At 54.0% G+C, this 15,992-nt stretch overlaps 7 protein-coding genes across 7 annotated transcripts; 4 read left to right on the top strand and 3 right to left on the bottom strand.

The window, feature by feature from the left end:
* Nucleotides 1-127: 127 nt before the first annotated feature.
* On the top strand, nucleotides 128-2,826 carry B0H18DRAFT_1081210 (proline iminopeptidase; the record flags this gene model as incomplete). The annotated part of the gene is made up of 4 exons (XM_048031356.1): nucleotides 128-266; nucleotides 1,939-2,300; nucleotides 2,353-2,516; nucleotides 2,565-2,826. The coding sequence occupies 4 exons, from the start codon at nucleotides 128-130 to the stop codon at nucleotides 2,824-2,826; spliced, it is 927 nt and encodes a 308-aa protein (XP_047901433.1).
* Nucleotides 2,827-3,364: 538 nt separating this feature from the next.
* Nucleotides 3,365-4,456, bottom strand: B0H18DRAFT_1112749 (uncharacterized protein; the record flags this gene model as incomplete). The annotated part of the gene is made up of 2 exons (XM_048032860.1): nucleotides 3,365-4,103; nucleotides 4,164-4,456. 2 exons carry the CDS (start codon nucleotides 4,454-4,456, stop codon nucleotides 3,365-3,367), a joined length of 1,032 nt encoding a protein of 343 aa, XP_047901432.1.
* A 1,201-nt stretch (nucleotides 4,457-5,657) lies between these two features.
* Nucleotides 5,658-6,705, bottom strand: B0H18DRAFT_20634 (supernatant protein factor C-terminal domain-containing protein). The gene is made up of 6 exons (XM_048037114.1): nucleotides 6,497-6,705; nucleotides 6,389-6,442; nucleotides 6,196-6,335; nucleotides 6,104-6,141; nucleotides 5,855-6,057; nucleotides 5,658-5,802 (listed from the first exon to the last, which is right to left on the bottom strand). The coding sequence occupies exons 1-6, from the start codon at nucleotides 6,629-6,631 to the stop codon at nucleotides 5,773-5,775; spliced, it is 600 nt and encodes a 199-aa protein (XP_047901431.1). The 5' UTR covers nucleotides 6,632-6,705; the 3' UTR covers nucleotides 5,658-5,772.
* Nucleotides 6,706-6,869: 164 nt separating this feature from the next.
* B0H18DRAFT_949894 (RanBP1 domain-containing protein) lies at nucleotides 6,870-7,745 on the top strand (the record flags this gene model as incomplete). The annotated part of the gene is made up of 5 exons (XM_048041927.1): nucleotides 6,870-6,902; nucleotides 7,006-7,103; nucleotides 7,171-7,322; nucleotides 7,378-7,506; nucleotides 7,555-7,745. The coding sequence occupies 5 exons, from the start codon at nucleotides 6,870-6,872 to the stop codon at nucleotides 7,743-7,745; spliced, it is 603 nt and encodes a 200-aa protein (XP_047901430.1).
* Nucleotides 7,746-7,868: 123 nt separating this feature from the next.
* B0H18DRAFT_20547 (P-loop containing nucleoside triphosphate hydrolase protein) lies at nucleotides 7,869-10,505 on the bottom strand. Its single transcript, XM_048037111.1, has 17 exons — nucleotides 10,179-10,505; nucleotides 10,057-10,121; nucleotides 9,910-10,001; nucleotides 9,742-9,856; nucleotides 9,675-9,691; nucleotides 9,543-9,622; nucleotides 9,481-9,487; nucleotides 9,391-9,428; nucleotides 9,306-9,340; nucleotides 9,019-9,248; nucleotides 8,857-8,960; nucleotides 8,678-8,798; nucleotides 8,608-8,623; nucleotides 8,322-8,553; nucleotides 8,233-8,267; nucleotides 8,173-8,179; nucleotides 7,869-8,113 (listed from the first exon to the last, which is right to left on the bottom strand). The coding sequence occupies exons 1-17, from the start codon at nucleotides 10,329-10,331 to the stop codon at nucleotides 7,976-7,978; spliced, it is 1,485 nt and encodes a 494-aa protein (XP_047901429.1). The 5' UTR covers nucleotides 10,332-10,505; the 3' UTR covers nucleotides 7,869-7,975.
* A 56-nt stretch (nucleotides 10,506-10,561) lies between these two features.
* B0H18DRAFT_967959 (mid region of cactin-domain-containing protein) lies at nucleotides 10,562-13,337 on the top strand. The gene is made up of 12 exons (XM_048043459.1): nucleotides 10,562-10,908; nucleotides 10,959-11,110; nucleotides 11,146-11,489; nucleotides 11,513-11,530; nucleotides 11,586-11,678; nucleotides 11,732-11,965; nucleotides 12,018-12,323; nucleotides 12,375-12,673; nucleotides 12,724-12,763; nucleotides 12,817-12,986; nucleotides 13,039-13,099; nucleotides 13,158-13,337. Exons 1-12 carry the CDS (start codon nucleotides 10,658-10,660, stop codon nucleotides 13,170-13,172), a joined length of 1,983 nt encoding a protein of 660 aa, XP_047901428.1. The 5' UTR covers nucleotides 10,562-10,657; the 3' UTR covers nucleotides 13,173-13,337.
* Nucleotides 13,338-13,607: 270 nt separating this feature from the next.
* Nucleotides 13,608-15,980, top strand: B0H18DRAFT_1081206 (phenylalanyl-tRNA synthetase; the record flags this gene model as incomplete). Its single annotated transcript, XM_048031355.1, has 11 exons — nucleotides 13,608-13,622; nucleotides 13,747-13,770; nucleotides 13,823-13,876; nucleotides 13,931-13,959; nucleotides 14,015-14,150; nucleotides 14,199-14,243; nucleotides 14,288-14,464; nucleotides 14,519-14,760; nucleotides 14,814-15,219; nucleotides 15,281-15,662; nucleotides 15,718-15,980. 11 exons carry the CDS (start codon nucleotides 13,608-13,610, stop codon nucleotides 15,978-15,980), a joined length of 1,773 nt encoding a protein of 590 aa, XP_047901427.1.
* Nucleotides 15,981-15,992: the final 12 nt, after the last annotated feature.

The following is a 15,992-nucleotide window of genomic DNA, read 5'->3' as shown; positions in this document are numbered from 1 at the left end:
TGCGCACGTCTGGTCTGAGTCGTCTGGCCACACGCACTCGCAGTGGCGTTGACCTCGAGACTACTTAATGACCTGGCATTGCTGGAGGATGGCCCATCATCTACAACGCGATCATCCTGATCTTAACATGTCAACGCCAACCACCACCGAAGGCTTTGCACCCTTCAACGCACCTGGCGCGGGGAAGCCCTGTCAGACATACTACAAAGTATTGGGCGATCTCACCTCCGACAAGTGCCCCGTCGTCGTAATTAATGGCGGGCCTGGTTCATCGCACGGGTACATGTTTTCCCTCGTCGATCTCACTTTGCCATCGCATGGCGGTGCGCCTGTCGTATTCTACGACAAGGTTGGCAGTGGCCGTTCGACGCATCTACCCGAGAAGATCGGCGACGCCGCATTCTGGACCGTGCGGATGTTTGTGGACGAATTCCATAACCTGATGAAGCACCTCGGTCTGGAGACCTACGATATTGTGGGACACTCTTGGGGCGCCATGCTAGGCATGGAGATCGCGGTCAAGCAACCGAAAGAACTGAGGAGGCTGGTGCTGTCATCGGGGCCCGCGGCTTTCTCACTCTGGGTGGAATCCGGCCGAAACCTACTGAAAATGCTTCCACAGGAGGTGCAGGTAAGCCTCAATGTCGAGAGGTGTAGATCTTTATCTGATCTCTGCCTCTCTAGGATACGGTCGCCAAGCACGAAAACGATGGCACCTTCGATTCCCCCGAGTATCAGGCGGCAATAGGACATTACAACAAGCAGTTCATGCTTAGACTCGATCCCTGGCCTGAAGAGGTACAGAGGAGTTTCGCCGAGATGGTCGAAGATCCTACAGTATACTCCACAATGTAGGGGTCTTGACCTTGCAACCAAGATACTGCTCCTGATATTATCTCTATAGGCTAGGGCCTTTGGTTTTCACTGTGACGGGCTCGATCAAGACGTGGGACATCCGTCCAGAGCTTCACAAGATCTCCGTCCTGTCCTGCTGACGAACGGTGCGTTCGAAGCGGCGTCGGATGCCGCAATTGCTCCCGTCTTCCTGGCAGTAGCACAGGCGAAGTGGGTCACGTTCGCGCAGAGTGCGCACATACCGCACTTGGAAGAACGGGAGAGGTACATGCAGATTGTCGGCGACTTCTTGCAGGCGCCGTAGTCATTTACCTAGGATGCAGTTCCATGTTACGCGATTTCTGAATCAGAACCAGACGTTCCGCGTTGGGTCCTTATGACTGATTGCTCTCGACTTGGACTACAGGGGTGCCGCGACATCCATGATCGAATGGTGAAGAGCTTGCGGGAGCCCAGCTACCACAGCGTCGAGAGTGTCCCTAGGAACATCTTGAACCGCGTTGTCGTCCTGATGGCGATCCCAGCTTCCACAAGGCAAGTGCGCTCAACTCGGTCAGGCACTCGAGTTTGAAGTTTGCTTTGGGGCATTCTCGTTCAATCAGGTTATAATTACATATCACACACCGAATTGGAACACCGAGAGGCCCGCTTGAAAGTGCGTGTTCGGGCCCGTGCGCACGAATCCTGGGAGAACGAAGTCGACGACACGCGAAGGACCAACACATGGTCACAATCACTTACTACTGGTGGGATGGGCGGGCCGAGAGTGTTATCTACGTGGCAAACTGTCCGCATATTCAGGCCGTAACACGATAAGGAAGCTGAATCAACTATAAAAGCAAGGGGCACGGTTTGAGTCTTCCACGCGTCCACCGTACTCACCACCCAAGTCCGCCGCTTCCACTGGCACTTCCGGCAACATACAGCTCCGTCATTGAGCCGCCAAAAATGTCGGTGACCGTCACAGAGGGGTTTGCCCCACTCAGCGTGCCTAGCGCAGGCAAAGCCTGCCAGACATACTACAAGATCTTTGGGGAGCTGAAGTCCGGCGTCACCCCGCTCATTGCTTGCATGGTGGCCCAGGAGCAACGATGAATTACTTACTCTCACTGGCCGACTTGGCCGAGGCCGCATACGGGATGCCGGTCGTGCTCTACGACCAGGTGGGCTGTGGAAAGTCGACGCTGCTACCCGAGAAGGCCGGAGATGTGGAGTTTTGGACCGTCCAACTTTTTGTTGACGAATTCCATAATCTTCTGACGCATATCGGAGTCGAGACCTATGATGTGTTGGGACACTCGTGGGGTTCGATGTTGGGACTAGAGATTGCTGTGAGACAACCAGCTGGTCTCAGGAAACTCATCCTGTCGTCTGGATTGGTTTCCATGAAACTATGGGAAGATGCGACGCGCAAGCTCCTTGAAACTCTGCCAACAGACATAGTGGTGAGTAGAGACATTAAGGGCTGTGTATGCAATGTTGACCATATGCGCGCAGGAGACAATTCGCAAACATGAGAAGGCGGGGACATTCGACTCCCCAGAATACGCTGACGCGATGAACGTGTACAACAAGCAGTTTGTCTGCCGACTTGACCCATACCCACCGGAAGTAGTGGCGACGTTTAAGGCACTAGAAGACCCAACAGTTTACGGAACCATGTATGTCCTTCGCTTTACTCGGATCGACGTTGTTCACCAGGACGATAGGGAGGGCCCTTCTGAGTTCACTATCACCGGGAGCCTAAAGACATGGAATATTATACCTCAGTTGCCGAAAATCAACGTCCCAATCCTCATTACGAATGGCGCGTACGACGAGGCCGCGGATAGTGTGATAGCACCTGTCTGGAACGTGTTGCCGCGAGTCAAGTGGTATACCTTCCCCAACAGTTCGCATATGGCCCAGTGGGAGGAGCGAGCGAAGTTCATGGAGATTATAGGAGGGTACCTGAAGCTAGAGATTGAATGAACGGGCACAGATGTATCCTTGTAGCATAAGCGACATCAATGTGCAACAGCTTTCCGTAGTCACTCACCTTCCGCGTTCGACCATCGGGCTGACGTCGCTGTGCCTCTCTGTAAGCTGCCAGAAGACTATGTGGTGAGTGCGCTCCTCCATCCCAAGCCTCAAGTATGAAAGGCACGTGTCCTTTTCAGACATGACATTCGGCGAGAGCCCCTCTCCGGCAAGTTTCTGCTGATCCATGCCTGTTGATCTAGATGTCCCGTCTGGTACCACGATCTGCACAAAAGTCTGTCCAGTATCCGACCTGAGACCAGAGTGATACTTAGTTTGATTCGTAGATATAAATCGCTACATGCATTCTGTCCTTCGCTATCGCAGCCGTTTAGTCGAGGTCATGCCAAAATGAGAACACAGCATCGACCGACTTTATGTGTCAGTCAGTCCGAAGCACGAATTCAAGCACAGCTAGTGACTACTACCGACTTCATCAGCGATGTTAATTCAATACAAACCAAACAAGCTCACAAACCTCGATGCCGCACTACGATTTATGCTGACCCGTCTCGTTCCATCCTTCCAACTTGAAGCCGAGGACCGCCGGCAGCATCTTCCATATTCGGAGTCGTTCCTGCTTGTCCTTGTCCTTGACTTTGGCGGCACAGACGTGACACAACAGCCCACCCCTCACGGAGTCGGCGACGAACCAATCGATGGAGTCCAAGGCTCCGGACAACTTCGGGAGGCCCAATGACCCGCAAAGCACTCGAGATGCGGCCGAAGCGAGATAGGGCGTGCAGAACGCCTGCGTGCAACGTGAACGACCTTCCTTCGGAGTCTCCTGGTCGTCTGAGTTCAGTTGGCACCTCCGGACAGCGGACGACATCGCGAGCGCAGCAAGTCGCGCCCGGGCGTCGATGCACCGTTCCAGGTCTGCGTCGCCGAGTTTCTGCACGTCTCCGCCGTCGTCGAGGATTCCGCGGGTGAGCACGTCAGCGCCGAGTTGGCAGCATGTGTACAGCGCACTCGGCAGGATGGTGGTCGCATCTTCGCCTATGAGGCGCGCGAGATTCACCGCAGCGATTGCGTCTTCCGATGTGCAGGACATCGCTTGGCTGCCGCCGGCAGTGATAGCTGAGTAGTACGTGTCGAAGGAAGTGGAGAAACAAGTCCTAAGGCGTGATAGGGCAGATGTGGCGAGATCGTCTATGGCGTACTTGTGGCCGAGGTGAATGAGTGCTGCGACCATGGCAAACGATACACGTTGGTCGGGCATGTAGTATCTATTTGAGACATTGCCAATGGACCTCCTTCCGCATGAGCTTAAAGCTAAAGTAACGTACCTGCGTGGGTGATAGAGAGCTCTCAACAGACTTCTCATCTGGTTCGGTGCGTCGGAAAGATTCACCATCGGACATCCTGCGTGACATTCTTCTTCTGGAGGCTGGGGCACCGCGAAGAGGTCGCGAAACACAGCGGAATGATCCGCGAGTACTCCTCTGTGCACGCGAAACGCCACTTCTGTGCGAGCCACTAGGATGATTGTGCCATCTGGATACCAGAAGTCTTCATCCTGGACGTAGGGAAGTGCCTCTGGGCTCACTCGTTCGGGCATCGGGCTGTCTGGGGCGGACATTGTATGAGCGGACATCGACGTCGGGCTGGGAGGGTGAGGGCGTGCGCACTGCAATAGTCGTGCGGCGTAAGCGGTCAACAGCGCCTGAATGTGCCAATTATATCACGTTGGTCCATAAGGTTGACACACGAACAACGAGATGGATCGGACGCACCTGCCCCTACTCAAGATAGGGGAGACAAAAGCAAAGTTGCACGCGCCACAAAGCGCAGGGGTAAGGTGCCTTTAGATCGATCCACAGATATGGAGACACCGCGCGAGAGAAGCAATGCAGTGCACTGTAAAGTTTCATTTACCACTTCCGCGAACGTTGTCGCACTGGACGAGCCGGCGTCTCACCAAACTTTGTTTTCGCCCGAACATGCCTATGCACGCCCATGTGTTTCTTCCGGCTTGCTAGCTTCACTCGCTGAGTACTTCAGTACGTGCACCTGAGGTGACCATCTCGACGGTCCCAGAACATGGCGCCGTAGTGACTGTGGACGAACGAAAGGCCGCTACGCAACCTTATTGCCAAATCGATAGCTGCTTTCCGGGCGACCAGTTTCGTCTTGCAAACCATTGGAGAGCCTACGAAGCAAATGTTACCGATGTGCGGTGTGCCTATTCTGCTGCCACGACGATGTAAGTTGAAGGACACTCCTTGGAGCACGGTGTAACAGTAGAAGATACACAGCTGTCCCCTCCGAACAGCGCACCAACTGCCTCTCGGATATGGGCGCATAGAATGCGTCGAGTTCAACGCGGGCAGAGGAGGGCGAGGACATGTCTGAGCTTACTACCCACTGCAGATGGGGAGACCTAAGTAGAATAAGCGAAGTACTGTGGTACTGAATTGGTGGGCGCACTGTCACGATCATGTGATTGAACAGCCTGCGACAGTCGACTCTGCGCAACGCGGCGCGGCACGCACGCGGCTGTCGCCAGTGTATATCGACATACGAAGGGTGCAAGCACAGTATACGCACGGCCACGCAAAACGAAAACACAGCGTCATTCGCAATGCCAAGCCAAGCCATGAAAGGAACATGGACCATCTCATGTGAAACATGAGAAACATTATTTGGATCCCTCCGTAGGCCCGGTGTCCGAAGCGATGAGCCATGATGAGCCTCAAGTTAGCCTGTGCCACGTCATCCGGAAGTGATCCCAGTGAGTGAGAGCTGACCGCACTTTGTATTAGCTTGGCTGCCTTCGCAGAGTAAGCTGTGTAGTGACTGGCTTGATGAGCGCCTCTCCAGCGACTGTTTGGGCGAATAGATTGTTACAAGACCTACAGTCTCAATAGTCCAATGCCGGAATGGATTCCCAGTACACTAGAATGCACGCTTGACCTCAAAGAATGACTATAGCCATATCGGTGAGGCCATGAAGGACATGAATTGGCAGGGGACGCACCTTCAGATAATACACCTGCCATGCTACGACAGCGAAGAGCACAATCGCCTGGAATATGGACCACCACTTCACACGCGAGTTCGTGGATTCAGCGGTGTTGCGGTGTCTCCGCTCTCGAATGACAATGTATTCTTGCTCGTCCTTCACCGCGGTCAGGCCGTGGGCTAGTTGTCGGATTTCGCGCTCGATTGGGGCGACGGTGTCTACGCATGTCAGATATTGACCGCCGAGGACATGAAGTAGACTCACCATCGTCATCTACATAGATGACTCCATGGACGTTGAAGCTGACGGATGTTCAGATAACGAAAATGCTGGACACGAATCGCGGATGGGCGCACCTCACGAGCTTATCCACCACGGTGCTCATCAGATTTGAGAAACAGTATTCGTGCCTCCCATCCTTTCTTGCCGTTATTGAGACTGTTCCAGTACTGTGTCTTTCATGGTTTGCCAGTGCGTTATGGTCTGGATCTTGTAGCTGCATGCGACCCAGTGAGTACTGACCATGCCACACGATCGTATGTAACTTACCCAGAAATCAATATCGAGGTGGCCACCACCTCCGACCTGATATGTCACTGTCATCTGTAGAGCTTGAGCGTAAGTACCTCACTCGGAGAAGTGAAGGTGCACACGCACTTTGTCATTGACATGGAGATCCTCGAAGAAACATTCCTTCTTGCCCGCTGGGACTTCAATCATATGTGCCGTTACGAGGGAGCTCAGCAAGGAGAGACATAGCAGGAAGACAGTTCGGGCACATTGTGTTGACATTGTGCTCGTGGAGGGTCGTCCGTAGACGAGGTGTCGGGACAGGTAACCGTACTGAACGCCTCGGTAGTCGTGGCGGGCGCAGAGACCCAGGGAACCCCGCTGCGAAGAGTCCCCGGGGTCTGTTCCGGGTCAGTAATTCTGGGTCAAAGGGCGAAAGCCATCACACGCGACGTGCTTGTGCTTGCCACTTTCTGCGTTCCATCCTTTTCGACTCTTTACGACCTACCACCATCTCACCATGACCGACACACCTGACGCTCTCGCCCCCAGGGTATGTGTTTCCTGAATTGTCGGCATGCGCAGACGCGTCGATCGATGTTTGCGATCTGTGCTCTGCCCGACGCGACGGCTAATTTTCTTTTACATTGACGCAGGAAGAGGAGCACGACCCTCATTTCGAGCCCGTTATCAAGCTCACGGAGCAGGTAACAACGAAGACGAATGAGGAGGACGAAGATGTGCTCTTCAAAATGTACGCCTTTGATCTCTAAGAGTATTGTCACGAATAATCTTGATCGACCTCCACACGACGCGTTCAGGCGTGCCAAATTGTTCCGATTTGCATCGGACTCCTCTGAGTGGAAAGAACGTGGTACCGGCGACGTTAGGCTGCTCCAGCACAAGGAGACGAAGAAAGTGCGGCTAGTGATGCGGCGCGATAAGACACTCAAGGTTTGCGCGAACCACGCCAGTGAGTGAGCTCTTAGGTCGATCTATGATCAGTCTGACGTCTTGACGTACCGTAGTCACGTCCGACATGAAGCTGCAGCCCAACATCGGCTCTGACAGGAGCTGGGTCTGGAAAGTGGCGGCGGACTACTCTGAGTCTCCCCCTACGTCGGAAACGCTCGCGATTCGCTTCGCAAACGCGGAGAGTGAGTATCACTCATGTAGCGGCTGAGACTGATGCTGACCATCCTTAGATGCGGCCGAGTACAAGGTGGCTTTCGAGGAAGCACAGAAGGCAAATGCGGGCCTTGTCGGTGGTGCTCCTGCTGCTTCTGAGGAGAAGCCCGCAGAGGAAGCGGAGGAGGAGGAGGTCCCAGCAGAGGGGCTCGCAGATGAAACGGCTGAGGAGAAAGAAGAGGCCGCTGAGGAGAAGAAGGAAGAGTAAATCTCGTGCCCCGACATCACACATATTCCCGTCAACACATCCCAAGTCTGACTTCACCCTGTGATCCGCGGTATAACTGGCAGTTTAGATGGATAACGTGTAATGCTTACGCCCATGTTCTATGCGCTCGTGTGAGGAGGCCCGAATCAGTGACGGACAATTCAATGGAGGCGCCACACAGTACAAGAGACGTTACAGTAGTCTGTCCGATGCCATCGAGACATCCTTAACTATCGCGACCCACTTGGATACTGTTCTTCCTCTGTTGCCCAAGCCGCCCAGAAAGCAGTCGCCTCGCCTTTACTCCAATACTGTGGTGGCTGCTCACCACGCGCCACAGCGCCACCAATGAGGACGTGACGAATCGACTGTAAATCGAAGACCGTCAGTCACTGAACACCGGCATGAGTTCCATGAGTCGACGCACAGATCCTCTGTGAAATTCATTCAGAATCATTGACCACACAACCAGGGGAAATTCACGTACGGTGCTTCATACATCGGTTCCAGCAATAATGATTCCTTTTCAAGAGCGTTAGACACCGATGTCTTGATCGATATTGCACTAGGTCATACCATAATACCACGCAGGCCTCTTGCGCCACCACCTCGTTGGAAGGCCTTCTGGCATATCTCGTCCAGTGCTTGACTGGTAAACCTGATCTCGATGCCTGAGTAGCCGAACAGCGCTGTATACTGCGATACAAGCGATCCTCTGACTTCCGTGAGGATTCTCCGTAAATCTGAAATGCTCAGCGGTGATAGTGTTGTCATAGAGGGCATTCGAGATATGAACTCTGGGATGAATCTGCCGGCATCTATGAGTTCAATTTGCCTCACGAATCATTGCGAGATGCAATACCCATATTGGACGAGATCTTCGAAGCGAATGAGCAACGGGGAGCGCCAAGATGTGATACACTTTGACTCACCTTCAGGCTCAATGTGGTCCAGCATGTTTGGTACAGCCTCGGTATTCGGCGTGAAGAAAGGCATCTGGCCATTGCCTCGCGTTTCCGATGAAGAGGAAAGAGGGGCAGTAAAGCCTATAGACTAACATTGCGACTGAAGTGAGCGGGAGACGTTATGATGACAGGCCAATTCAGCCTACTCCTTTGGCCACGCGCCGTTTGATGATGTTGTCCAAGCCGACAAATGCGCCACTCAGAATGAAGAGTATGTTGCTGGTCTCGATGGAGTATGCCTCAGGTCGAGCTAATGTGTCGAACGGGTTGAGCGCCGCCAGCTTCAAGTGGAGACAAAGCAAACCTACGGCTAGCTAGATTAGGATTTCGCTGACCAGCTCTCGACCGACTATCGCCACTCGTCGGTGGCAGCGCAGCCGGGGAACCCTTCGCTTGGACTGTGACCGTAGAACCCTCCATCATACGGAGCAGGGCTTGTTGTACACCCTCTCCTCCAACGTCACGGCTGCCTTCGAGGCCTCCGCTGCCTACCTTCCTCGCCACCTTGTCAATCTCATCAATGTACACAATACCCATGCTAACGTAACGAGAGCCCGTGAGCTATCTGCGATGACTTTATGACTTCGTTCCTTACCTGGCACGAAATGGATCCCAATTTGCGGCTTGCAACTAGCAGCACGAATGAGTTTCGTTGCGCTTTGTCGAGGATGTGCACTTACGAGTCGTTGTATACACATGTCAACGTCGTCTCCCACATCTGGTCAACAGGCACTTAGTGGCGCCAAACAATTGTGCCAAACATGACCCACATCCGGCCTACGGATGCGGTGTCAGTGCAAAGAAGATTGACGTGGGCAGTATGTATGTTCACCTGCGTGAATGATGTCGCGTCGCTTACTGAAAACGGAACATCGAGCACGGTGGCTAGTGTCCGGGCCAGCAAGGTCTTGCCTGTGAGACCGTTAGACTGACGTCGCATGAGGATGGAGCGGAAAAGACAAACCCGATCCAGTGGGTCCACTTATGACAGACATTAGTATTGACTGATCACAAATATTTCGCGGACGCACATAACAAGTACATTGCTCTTCTCAAACAATGGCTGAGGGTGACCGGGTTGAAACGGCATCATAGATTGTAGCCGGAGTCGATTTGGATGCGGTTGCACATTGGCTGGTGTTACAGCTGAACGTAGTGCTCAGCCTACTCAGGATTTTGACATCTACATTAGGACTTACGATCGTCCTCACGTTGATCTACCCAGCTTGAACTCTGAGTCGGGTCTTGCATAGACATATTCGCGTGCACTCGGTTGTAGTGATTGAACACGCTGGCTTTGGTCAGAACAGCAAGCCCGCTGATCCAGACGGTCAAGCATCACGTACGCAACGGATAGCACCTTTTTTGCCCTTTCTTGGCCAACGACGAACTCGTCAAGGTAGTGCGCTAGCTATGATAGAACCTTCATTAGACAGCATGCCAGTGCAATGCATGCTTGGACAAGCACCTCGCGCGGGGTGGCAAGACCAGCAGGCTTGGCCCAATACGGTGCTCCCCCTTCATCCTCGGGAGGGGCGTAATCGTAGCGTGCTTGCGTCCGGAGACTTCGTGTGAGGCGAGCGAACGAGTGACAACACCGTGATATATCTGTACGCCACATGATGTTGTTGCTGCCAGAGAGGACCAAGGATCGTCGATATCGTACAGCCTAAATTACAGAGCAGGAGGGATCCTTCAGTAGGGGTTTGTACAGCACCGTGGTTGCCGTGGCTCGCCCTCGCCCGACAGAGCAGACGATGAGCTGAGCCTTGGCTCAGCCGTCGGTCGAGTCTCAGTCGCCTCGTACTAGGCGCCCATATTCCGCATAGCACGTCGCCCGCGACCTGGCCGAGCCTCTTCGCCGCCACCACCATCACCACCACCATCTGCTTCGACACTTGAGTGTGAGTAGGCACGCTCTTGCGCTCTTGCTGCTCAAACAGTAACATGCCGAGACGCAATTCACGCTCAGTATCTCCTCGGGAGCGAGACCGAGACCGTGAACGGGACCGTTACGGCGACAGATCTCGAGACAAAGACTTGGACAGACGGGATCGCAAACGTCCGCACCACGAGGAAGACGCGGAAGACAGGCGGAGGTCTCGTCGGACGAGAAGTCGCACTCCTGACACCGACCATGATCGCTCTAAGCGGGGAGAGACAGGAGTCGCAGCGAAGAACGGGACAAGAAGAAGTATGTCTACCGTCACGCAATCTGTTACATGGCCATTGATCATTTGTTGTTCAGGCGCAAGCGCGACAAATCCGCAGATAGGAAGGCACGGAAAGCGGAGAAGAAGCGTGCCCGGGAGGAGGAAGAGGCGCGACAGGTTGCCGAGCTGAGCGTATACAGCGCTACAGACAATCCGTTCCACGATGTCAACCTCGGGCAGCAGTTCCGTTGGCACAAGAAGAACGAGAAAGAGCGGAAGCAGGGTCTCACCTCGAAGAATCGCAGAGGAGAGATGCGCTTCGGCGACAAGAGGCGAAGGAGGAACTGGAGAGGCTGAACCGCAGGCGAGCGGAACGTGAGGCAGAGCAACAGCTGCGAGAAGAGGAAGAGGTGAGGATGCATAGGTTGGCGGAGACAGTGCAGATGGCAGACTGGCTGTCCAAAGAGGAGGATTTCCAGCTCGAGCAAGAGCGCAGGAGGGCTGCCATCCGCATCAAAGAGAAGAGGGCAAAGGCTATCGACTTCCTCGCGCTCAATCTTCGTTACGTCAACCCTCCGCAGGAAGACGATGAAGATGGGGAAGGGGGAGGGAAGAGGAAGATGATGGTTTGGAAATTGACTTAGATGAGCCTTACAACATCTTCGATGTGAGTCGTTCTTAGTTCGTGATATGCAGTGCTTCTTTGCTCACACACCCATTAGAGCCTTACGCCGGAGCAAGTGGAAGAGTTGCATGAGGATATTGAGAAATACCTAAGGCTCGAACAGTCTGAGGTCAACCTCGAATTCTGGACGGTATGTGCATGCATTGTAATAGCTATGAGTCTCCTTACTGACGACTCTTACAGAACATGATGGTTGTGTGCAAGGATCAACTGGACCGTATCAAGGCATCTAGACGTCTTGGAGTGGAAGCCGCAGCCGCAGTCGAAGTAGACATCACAGCGCTTCTAAAGGGCAAGTCCTATGAGCACCTCGTAGTTCTCCAGAAACAGGTGCAGGCGAAATTGGCAAGCGGGGAGCCCATCGATACCGACTACTGGGAAAGCTTGTTGAAGAAACTACTAGTCTGGAAGGCCAAGGTAAGGCTCACAAGAAATGGCTATATTTGTTATTCACTCGACGTCTGTGTAGGCCAAGTTGAAGGCTCTTCATGAGGTAGTGGTCCGCAATAGGCTCGAACAACTCCGTAAGCGGCAGAGGGACGAAGCATTACAAGCCCAGGAAGAGCTTCTTGCCGGCGTCGCAAAGTCTGCTTCGAGGGGCGACGGCCGCAACGTGGTCCCTGTTGTCACTACCGCGCAACAGGAGGCTGAGGCAACCGAAGACGTCGAGGATTATGACAGGTCCATGAGCCCCCCGCCTGTCGACATCCGGAAGTTGTCTTATGAGGAGCGTCAAATCGACATCGTGACTGCGAAAGAGGATCTGCGCGCATTGGTGAGTAAATAACATCGCACCGTGCGTACATCACACTCAAGGCTGGCATAGATGGAACAAAGACGTTCAGTCGCTGGATCAAGATTCGTCCCAAAGACTGCTCAGGCGCCTGTAGAGGTGGAAACCGTTGAGCCCACAAGCAGCGGAGCTGACTTGGCTTCTGAAGCGCTATATCGCGCGGAGGCTGAAAGGGAGTTAGATGAGGAGGAGGAGCTTTTCAACGTCGAGGAAAACATCACTCATCCGACATCCTATAACTGGGAGGACAAGTACCGACCCCGGAAACCTCGCTACTTCAATCGTGTCCACACTGGGTACGAGTGGAACAAGTACAATCAGACACACTACGAGTAAGTGCATCCTCCCATATGTGTTAATATGATCCTTACCTCGTTTGCAGCACGGACAACCCTCCTCCCAAGGTTGTGCAGGGATACAAGGTATGTTCCGGGTTCTGCAAGCATTGTGTCACAAACTCATTGTCTACCTGTAGTTCAACATCTTCTATCCCGATCTCATTGACAAATCGAAAGCCCCGACATACAAGATTGTCAAGGAGCCAGGCAACGACGAGACGGTGCTACTGCACTTCAGCGCTGGCCCGCCGTACGAAGACATTGCGTTCCGAATAGTCAACCGTGAATGGGAGTTCTCGCATAAACGGTGAGCATCCCCGTCTGAACTGTCTGAAAAGATCGCTGAGACTTCGTCGCAGTGGCTTCCGTAGTAGCTTTGACAGAGGGTGTCTATCACTTTGGTTCAACTTCCGGCGCAACGTACGTCTGCATTCTACGTTGATCTTCGTTGGTTTGACTAACGTGACTCTGCCCACAGTTCTACCGCAAATAATATACTATTGGGAGGCTGCATACAGACAGCGACATACTGTGCTACTCCAGGCTCACAGGGCCGTCTTCATGCGGTGTACCGTGTCACCCTCACCAGACTCGTCACGGAACTTGCTGTACACTATACGAATCACTCCCCTGTATGGTATCTACATGTTGTGTCTGAGGCTGTGAAATTTGGCGACCAGGTGCTTGGAAAGCACTTGTGCCCTGCGACTCCGAGTCGAGGATGTTTAGCGCGGCATGTGCCGGTGTACGTAGATCGGGGTGATCGCGATCTAGATCTTAGCATCCATCTCCGAGAAAGCTTCAAGCAAGCTTGCATTGACTCGACCAGGACTCGACGACTCTGGCTGATTTCGGTGCTGAACACGCCTGGTAGATTCGGCATTGTACAACAGCGAGCACCTCCTTGGAAGTCTGACTGCGAGACGTCATGCCTACCGTCGCTGTCGATAAGGAAGATCTATGGAAGAGGCTGGGAAGGGAGTACTGTGAGTGCAAGTCTCGTACGATCTCTTCCAGACTTCAATCTTCCGCACAGCTGCCGATGATTTCGACAACTCCTGTTCGAGTTTGGTCTTGAGTTGGATGAGGATGTGAGCTGGCCGATACGATTTGGTAATTGTGAACTAACAGAAGCAATTGCAGACGACTGAAGAAGTAGAGGCGGCGAGGAAGAAAGGACTGCCCGCAGAGCGTCCCGTAAGTGGGAATGATGAATAGGTCTATTGAAGTTGGAGCTTACATCGTTGATAGCAACTCAAAATTGAGATCCCAGCAAACAGGTGAGTTCGTTCACAGCCTTCAATGTTCACGGAGAATGAGACTCGTCCGGACAAGATACGATCTCCTATGCATCGAAGGAATCGCCCGCGCCTTGCGGATATTCCTTGCGCTGGACAAGGCACCACAATACAAGCTGACTTACCCTCCAGGAGGGGAGTCAGATCTGTTGACGGTCACTGTCGCTCCTGAGGTGCGTTATACAGTTTTACATGCCTTGCGCTAGTCTAAGGCCCTGCAGACGAAGCAAATCCGACCATACTTTGCCTGTGCAGTCCTGCGCAACGTCAACTTCACTCAACTATCCTACGACTCCTTCATGACTTGCAGGACAAACTGCACCAGAACCTGTGCAGGAGACGTCAATTCGTTGCGATCGGTACGCACGACCTGGACACGCTGAAGCCACCGTTCAGATATGAGGCACGGTCACCGAAGGATATCAAGTTCGTGCCTCTGAATAAGGAACAAGCCTTCACCGCAGAAGAGCTAATGACTGTCTATGAGGTGTGTGCAACGCATGTGAATCTGGTGCATGCGCTGAGGCTCTGTTGTCTCTAGTCAGAAAAGCACCTATCACGATACTTGCCTATCATACGGGACTCACCTGTCTACCCAATCATCTACGACACAACCGACACCGTGCTCTCTATGCCTCCCATCATCAACTCGGAGCATAGCAAGATCACCCTGAACACGCGCAACATCTTCATCGACATCACGGCGACGGACGAGACGAAGCTGGCGATCGTCGCGAACATCATCACGACGATGTTCTCAGAATACTGCTCTGTGCCTTTCGCGTGCGTCTGCAATACGTGCTCTGCAGTGAATATCTCTAATACCGCCTCTCCAGCATTGAACCGTGCAAAGTCGTCTACCCTGATGGCACCACTCGCATTACTCCTGACCTCACTTACCGCCCAGCAACTGCTCACGCCTCATATATCAACTCATGTACCGGTCTCAACCTAAACGCGAAGGAGGTAGCGGAGCTCCTCGAGCGCATGACCCTCTCTGCGACGCTCTCAACGGCGAACTCGGATGAGATCATCGTGCAGATCCCGCCCACACGGCCGGACATTCTGCATGAGTGCGACATCATGGAGGACGCTGCCATCGCATACGGCTTCAACAAGCTGCCAGATACTTTCCCTGCGACGAGCACGGTGGCGCAGCCGCTGGCGATCAGCAAGCTCAGCGACATCGTCCGCATCGAGTGGGCGCTCGCCGGTTGGGCTGAGGCCCTACCTCTCATCCTGGTATGACACTTCACGCATCGAGTCTCTCCCATCCCTCGCTGACCATACCTGCCTGCGCCAGTGCTCACACGAAGAGAACTTCGACTGGCTCAACCGCAAAGACGACGGCACGCAGGCCGTGCGCATCGCGAACCCGAAGACGCTCGAGTTCCAGGTCGTGCGCACGTCGCTCCTGCAGGGCCTCCTCAAGACGATCCGCGAGAACCGCTCGCACCCACTCCCGATCAAGGTCTTCGAGACCGCCGACGTCGTCTTCAAGGACAAGACGCGCGAGCGCCAGGCGCGCAACGTCCGCCACGCCGCGGCGCTCTGGTGCAACAAGACCGCCGGGTTCGAGGTCATCCACGGGCTGCTCGATAGGGCCATGCAGATGCTCGAGGTCCCACGGATCGCGAGCACGGACACGAAGGCAGAGACGGGGTACTACATCAAGGAGAGGCAAGGTACGGCCCTCGGCATCTCATGCTCCGGAGCCTCCGCTGACCGTTGCCCGAGCAGACCCGACGTTCTTCCCTGGACGTGCTGCCACGATCTATTACCGCGCTCCTCCGAAGGAAAGACACACCAGTGCGCTGTCAGCCCTGAAGAGCAGCATCAAGTCTGTGGTCGGCTCGCCGGACGACCAGGAGATCGGCGTCCTCGGCATCCTGCACCCGACCGTGCTCGAGAACTTCGAGATCCCCTTCCCGTGCTCGGCCGTCGAGTTCACGCTCGAGCCGTTCAAGCGGGAGATGCAGGCCATCTGGACGAACTCGGACTGAACAGGGCTGATG

The sequence above is a fragment of the Fomitopsis serialis genome, assembly GCF_022376445.1.
Source record: "Fomitopsis serialis strain Sig1Antser10 chromosome Unknown B0H18scaffold_1, whole genome shotgun sequence".
NCBI lineage: Eukaryota > Fungi > Basidiomycota > Agaricomycetes > Polyporales > Fomitopsidaceae > Fomitopsis > Fomitopsis serialis.
This window is presented reverse-complemented; position numbering and strand designations above follow the sequence as displayed.

Bases quoted from the DNA above. Each gene is read 5' to 3' on its own strand.
- B0H18DRAFT_20634 (XM_048037114.1), bottom strand. From the start codon at position 6,631: ATGTCAACACAATGTGCCCGAACTGTCTTCCTGCTATGTCTCTCCTTG. The intron at 6,336-6,388 runs GTAAGTTACATA...GGTCGCATGCAG, and splicing joins ACCTCGATATTGATTTCTGG to CTACAAGATCCAGACCATAA. The intron at 6,142-6,195 runs GTGCGCCCATCC...AACATCCGTCAG, and splicing joins GTGGTGGATAAGCTCGTGAG to CTTCAACGTCCATGGAGTCA.
- B0H18DRAFT_20547 (XM_048037111.1), bottom strand. From the start codon at position 10,331: ATGTGGCGTACAGATATATCACGGTGTTGTCACTCGTTCGCTCGCCTC. The intron at 10,122-10,178 runs GTGCTTGTCCAA...GTTCTATCATAG, and splicing joins GTCTTGCCACCCCGCGCGAG to CTAGCGCACTACCTTGACGA. The intron at 9,249-9,305 runs GTAAGGAACGAA...TCGTTACGTTAG, and splicing joins TGGGATCCATTTCGTGCCAG to CATGGGTATTGTGTACATTG.
- B0H18DRAFT_967959 (XM_048043459.1), top strand. From the start codon at position 10,658: ATGCCGAGACGCAATTCACGCTCAGTATCTCCTCGGGAGCGAGACCGA. The intron at 11,111-11,145 runs GTTGGCACAAGA...GAGCGGAAGCAG, and splicing joins CAACCTCGGGCAGCAGTTCC to GGTCTCACCTCGAAGAATCG. The intron at 11,679-11,731 runs GTATGTGCATGC...CGACTCTTACAG, and splicing joins TCAACCTCGAATTCTGGACG to AACATGATGGTTGTGTGCAA.